Source organism: Physeter macrocephalus, chromosome 3, assembly GCF_002837175.3.
Source record: "Physeter macrocephalus isolate SW-GA chromosome 3, ASM283717v5, whole genome shotgun sequence".
NCBI lineage: Eukaryota > Metazoa > Chordata > Mammalia > Artiodactyla > Physeteridae > Physeter > Physeter macrocephalus.
The window spans coordinates 2,315,860-2,320,815 of record NC_041216.1 but is presented as its reverse complement, the minus strand read 5'-3'; the positions used below and the strand labels follow the sequence as shown (position 1 = coordinate 2,320,815).

Genomic DNA, 4,956 nt, shown 5'->3' with positions numbered 1-4,956 from the left:
GAGAGAAAAGAGAGTTATTGTTACTGACAGTTATTTCAGTTTACAGATATGAAATCATGTAAGAAAGTCTATTAAATTCTTCATACTCATAGGAGTAAAGGTCAAAGTCCGTATTCAAAGCAAGACAAAGGAAATACCGAAGTTCACTCAAGCTTTTTTCATTTCACCCCCAAGAAAAGAAAGAAGAAGATGAGCGTTTCAGGCAGGTGGAAAGCAGCAGCAAAAGCTGCTACGAGATGGGATTAGGCTCGTGCAAGGAGGATCAGCCTCAGGGAATACAATGACATCAGATTTTAGCCACAGGTTGGAGAGTGGTCCTGAAATAGCCAGATGGGCTATCTGGGCTTCAATTCAATGTTATGCACGGGGCACCTACTGCATGCCAGGCTCCGTGCCTGACAGAGCAGAGCCCTGGGATGGACGCTGTTGACAGCTGCCTGGGCTGGCAGTGGTGATGACACCCTTGCAGACTTCGCCCACTTCTCCCTGACCCAACCTTCAATCACAGAGGTCGTAGGTCACACACTGCCCCGAATGGCAACTGTGAAATTAAGGGACCTGTGACAGCACGAGTTACCCCCAGACGAGGACGAGCTCAGGCGGGCCCAGCCCCATCACTCTCACAGCAACCTCTTGTGGTGGATTCTATCATTATGCCCATTTGATGGAAGAGAAAACTAAGGCTCAGTCAGAGTCGATGTGACTTGCCAAGATCACGCGGCTGCAGCAGGATCAGGATTTGAGCCCAGGTCAGTCTGTCTCCAAGGCAGGTGCTCTTTCCTCCATACCGGGGTAGGCTACTGGCTTCTGAAAGGCACCGACAGGTGAGATGGACAATACCTGGCCTGAGTGTACCCATCACCATGGGAAATGGCAGGCAGAGACAGGTTGAGGGCCTGGGCAGGGACTGATCAGAAGGATGGTCCTTAAATAGAACTGGGGAGAGGGGAGTGGGAGAGACATGGGTCTGAGGGCATGGAGAACTCTGAGGTCAGCCTTGTGTCTGCCCACCTTGCCCTGGACCAACCTGTCTGTCTGCACATTTTGACCTGAGAAAGAACCCTAGGCTGAGCTGGGTCAGATGCCTGAGGACCTGCTCTGCTATTGACTAGCTCTGTCACCTGGGACAAGGCACTTTACCTCTGGAGCCTCACTTTCCCTGTCTGTGAAACGGCCTCCCTCTCACCCCACTCGCTAGCTGTCTTGCGCACAAGGCAGGCGCTTAACACTGCATCATATGCTGCGGTGTGCTCTGGGCCTCCTCACCTCTATCATTCCCAACCCCTTTTCCGGGAATGGTTTCTGGGCTTGTCAGGATGCCAGCCAGCTGTCGACCCCACCCTGGCTGGCCAGTTAATGAGTGACCACGGAGCTGGAACCCGGCCTATAAAGAGCTGCTAACTGGGGAAGCAGGTGGGAGCCTGGTGGACGGCGGGACACAGAGGGAACGAGATGGCTTGCAGGGCAGCGTCAGGGCTGCTGCTGTGTGGGGTTGCTGTGGTTTTCCTGGCACTGCTGCAGGGCGCACAGTCGGTCTACATCCAGGTTTGTCCTGAGGGTCCCCATGGTGAGAGGCTGGGATGGAGAGGGAACGCTGGGCAATTCACTGAGGATAGCTGAGGACCCAGGGCTCAGCCCAACGCCCAGTCACAGCCCAGGGGCACAGCGGGTGGGGGCGGGAGCGGCTGGGACGCCAATGGTGGCTATGATGGTGATGAGAATAACAATAGATTATGGTCGTTCAGCATTGCTCTCCTCAAATGCCCCTCTCAGTCAGAGTTCAGATGTGGAACAAGATGTGATCCCTGCCCTTGAAGAGCCCAGAGGGCAGGGAGACTTCTTTTATGCTCCCACAACTCTCTGTATTCACCCATGTATGGGGAGGAGGGCGGAGGGTCACCAGAAAAAGTTGCCCTGGCTGGTAACTCGAGCTGACATTGCAGGATGAGCAGGAGGTAGCCAGGCACAGAGGTCACCAACTGCTCCAGACAGAGGGCACAGCATATGCAAAGGCCCAGAGAGAAGACAGCAGGGAATCTGGGTCTCCTTCCAGGGCAGCTGTGAGACTAGGAGTCTTCTGGAAACAGGGCCTGCCTGTGGGTGTGGCAGGTTGCCGCTGGTCTCCTGGGTGGCACATTCCTGACTCTGGGCGGGGCCTCCTTGGGAAGGAATAAGGGAATCCTGGGGAACAGTGTCAGCTTCTCCCTGCAGCCTTGGTTTTGGAGCCCAGCTGGCTAGACTAGGCATTGCCATCATTTTGCCATGTCAGTTCAAGGGCAATCATGCAGTTATCGAGGGTGCCCTGGGTACCAGGCACCAGGGAGCAGTGGAGTGTGATTATCTCCGTTTGTCAGATGAGGCTCAGAGTGGGAAAGAGATGGTCAGCCAGTCGGGAAGAGCTAGGATTTGAACCCAAGTCCCCCGGCCTTCAAAGCCCACGCCTTGCACCAATGTGCTCCACGGCCCTGCTCGACCTCATCTCCCAGTTAGCCTGTGACACAGGGGGGTGTGAAGTGCCAGGCACCACCTTCCACGCAGGCAGTCTTCCGAGTGTGACCTTGACTTTCCCACTCCGTGAGAACAGGGAAGCTCTGGGGGCCCTGGGGAACCCTGGTCTCCTGGCAGTGCCCCACCCACTTCCTGCTCAGGTTTTGATGCCCTACCATCTCCTCTCCCTCCTCCCCCAGTACCAAGGCTTCCAGGTCCAGCTGGAATCGGTGAAGAAGCTGAATGACCTGGAGGGGCAATGGGTGCCCAGCCCTGACCTGCAAGCCCAGAGCTCCCGGCCCTCCATGTGCCACAACCCGGCCCTGCCACTGGACCTCCAGCCCATCTGTGCCTCTGGGGAAGAGGACAGCATTTTCCAGGCCTTGAGTGAGTCCCCCCACCCCTGGCAAGCCTCCTGCCCCTCATCGTCTCTCCTCCCCAGACCCCAGCTCCTCTACCTCGCATGGTTTCTATTAAACACCCAGTGGCTGAGAACAGGGAGATTCAAGAAACTCAAGCCCCTGGCCTCCCCGGTTTGGGCACTGAAATCAGGCATGCCAGGCACTCCTTCAGTCCCCGGCAACCTGGACGGGGTGATCAGCCTACCTCCAAGACTACACAGATTGGGGGGAAGGGGACACAGGAGACGGACCCATAAAAATGACTGCAATGCAGTGGGATGATGGGGGAGGCACAGTGGGGACACGGGAGAGCGATGGCTCACGTCCACGGTGGCATAAGCGTTACTGAGTCCAACCGCACGACGGGCCAATAAATCAGAGACGAGGTGTTGAGGCATGGAATACAACTTTATTTGGAAAGCCAGCAGACCGAGATGATGGCAGACTAAGGTCTCCAAAAAACCATCTTATCGGGGTTTGGATGCCAGTTTCTTTTATAGAACAGAGAGGGGGAGGAGATGAGGAAGTAAAGTAAAAAGGCCATAAGTTTTGCAAATGTCCCTTGGAATGGCCAGCCTCTGGGAGGCGCTGTGTTAATTTCTTCTTTCTTGCAGCCATCCCCAGGGTGGACAGGGTCAGGATGCTTCCCTGAACAATAGCACTTTGGTTTAACATTCAGGCAAAGGGGCAGGGTTCCCCAAGGCAGGCCATTATGTATAGACAGTATCCTTTTAGTGAACAAAAGCAGCGGAAAGAAAAGGGTAAAGTAAAAGAAACAACAGATCCAACATGTAGTCAGATGTGGCTCTTCCCTGTTACATAACGGGATCTGAAAGGTTTCCAAGATGGGGTGACATCTAAGCTGAAATGTGAGGGATGAAACAGCTGGCCAGGAGAATGCGGCAGCTGGCTAGTATTTGTTTTTTTCTTTTTTTCTTTTGATTTTATTGGAGTATCATTGATTTACAATATTGTGTTAGTTTCAGGTGTACAGCCAAGTGATTCAGGTATACATACACATCTATTCATTCTTTTTTAGATTCTTTTCTCATATAGGTTATCACAGAATATTGAGCAGAGTTCCCTGTGTTATACAGTAGGTCCTTGTTGGTTATCCATCTTATATATAGTAGTGTGTGTATGTTCATCCCAAGCTCCTGATTTATCCTTCCCCCTCCACTCTTCCCATTTGGTAACCACAAACAAGTTTGTTTTCGACATCTGTTAAGTCTGTTTCTGTTTTGTGAATAAGTTTATTTGTAACTTTTAAAAATTAGATTCCACATGAGTGATAGCATAGGATATTTGTCTTTCTCTGACTTACTTCACTTAGTATGATAATCTCTAGTAGCTAGTATCTATCGAGCACCTACTAAGTGCCAGGCCCTGGGTCAATCCCTTTGCCTGCGAGCTCTCCTCACAGCCCCTCTGTCAGGCTGATACAGTCGAGCAGGCAGGAAAACTCAGGCACAGAGTTTAAGTGACTTGCCCAGGCACTGCTAGGAGGACAGAACCTGGGACTTGAGCCCAAGCTGCTCACGCTTCTTCTAAACTTTCTTGCTCTTATTAATCTATGAGAAGGATGCCAGGCCCCTGCCTCAAACCCTCTCAGAAGCAGGCCTTCTCTGGCTGCCTGGTCAGTGGCTCCTTGGACCACAGAAGTTTCAGGTTCAGGTTCAGCTGACCAGTTTTCTCCTCTGCCCAGGGAGCATCGCTGCTGACGACTGTGAGCTGTGCGTGAATGTTGCCTGTACTGGCTGCAGCTAAGATGGCCTGGGTGCCCTGAGCCCACCCTGGACACCGTGCCCCCCCCCCCAGCCCACTGCCTTCACAGCACCCACTCCCATCCAGGCTCTGGGGGTCCCCGCCCCCCACCCCACCCTGCAGGGCCCGAGCAGTTGGACCCACGGTTGGAGGAGAGTTTGGCCCCTGAGGCAGCCCTGCTGCTGAATAAAGATTCCCCACCTACACACAGAGTCAGGCGTCCATTTGTTCATCCCCAGGAGCCATAGGCAGAGCTGCCTAGGAAGCTGGGTGGGTGGGACTCCTGAGTCAGGCATTTTCCTGG

At 53.5% G+C, this 4,956-nt stretch overlaps 1 protein-coding gene across 1 annotated transcript; it reads left to right on the top strand.

Annotated features, from left to right (window-relative positions):
- The first annotated feature begins 1,435 nt into the window (after nucleotides 1-1,435).
- Nucleotides 1,436-4,713, top strand: GUCA2B (guanylate cyclase activator 2B). The gene is made up of 3 exons (XM_007103479.2): nucleotides 1,436-1,545; nucleotides 2,688-2,874; nucleotides 4,594-4,713. The coding sequence occupies exons 1-3, from the start codon at nucleotides 1,453-1,455 to the stop codon at nucleotides 4,653-4,655; spliced, it is 342 nt and encodes a 113-aa protein (XP_007103541.1). The 5' UTR covers nucleotides 1,436-1,452; the 3' UTR covers nucleotides 4,656-4,713.
- The last annotated feature ends 243 nt before the right edge of the window (nucleotides 4,714-4,956 follow it).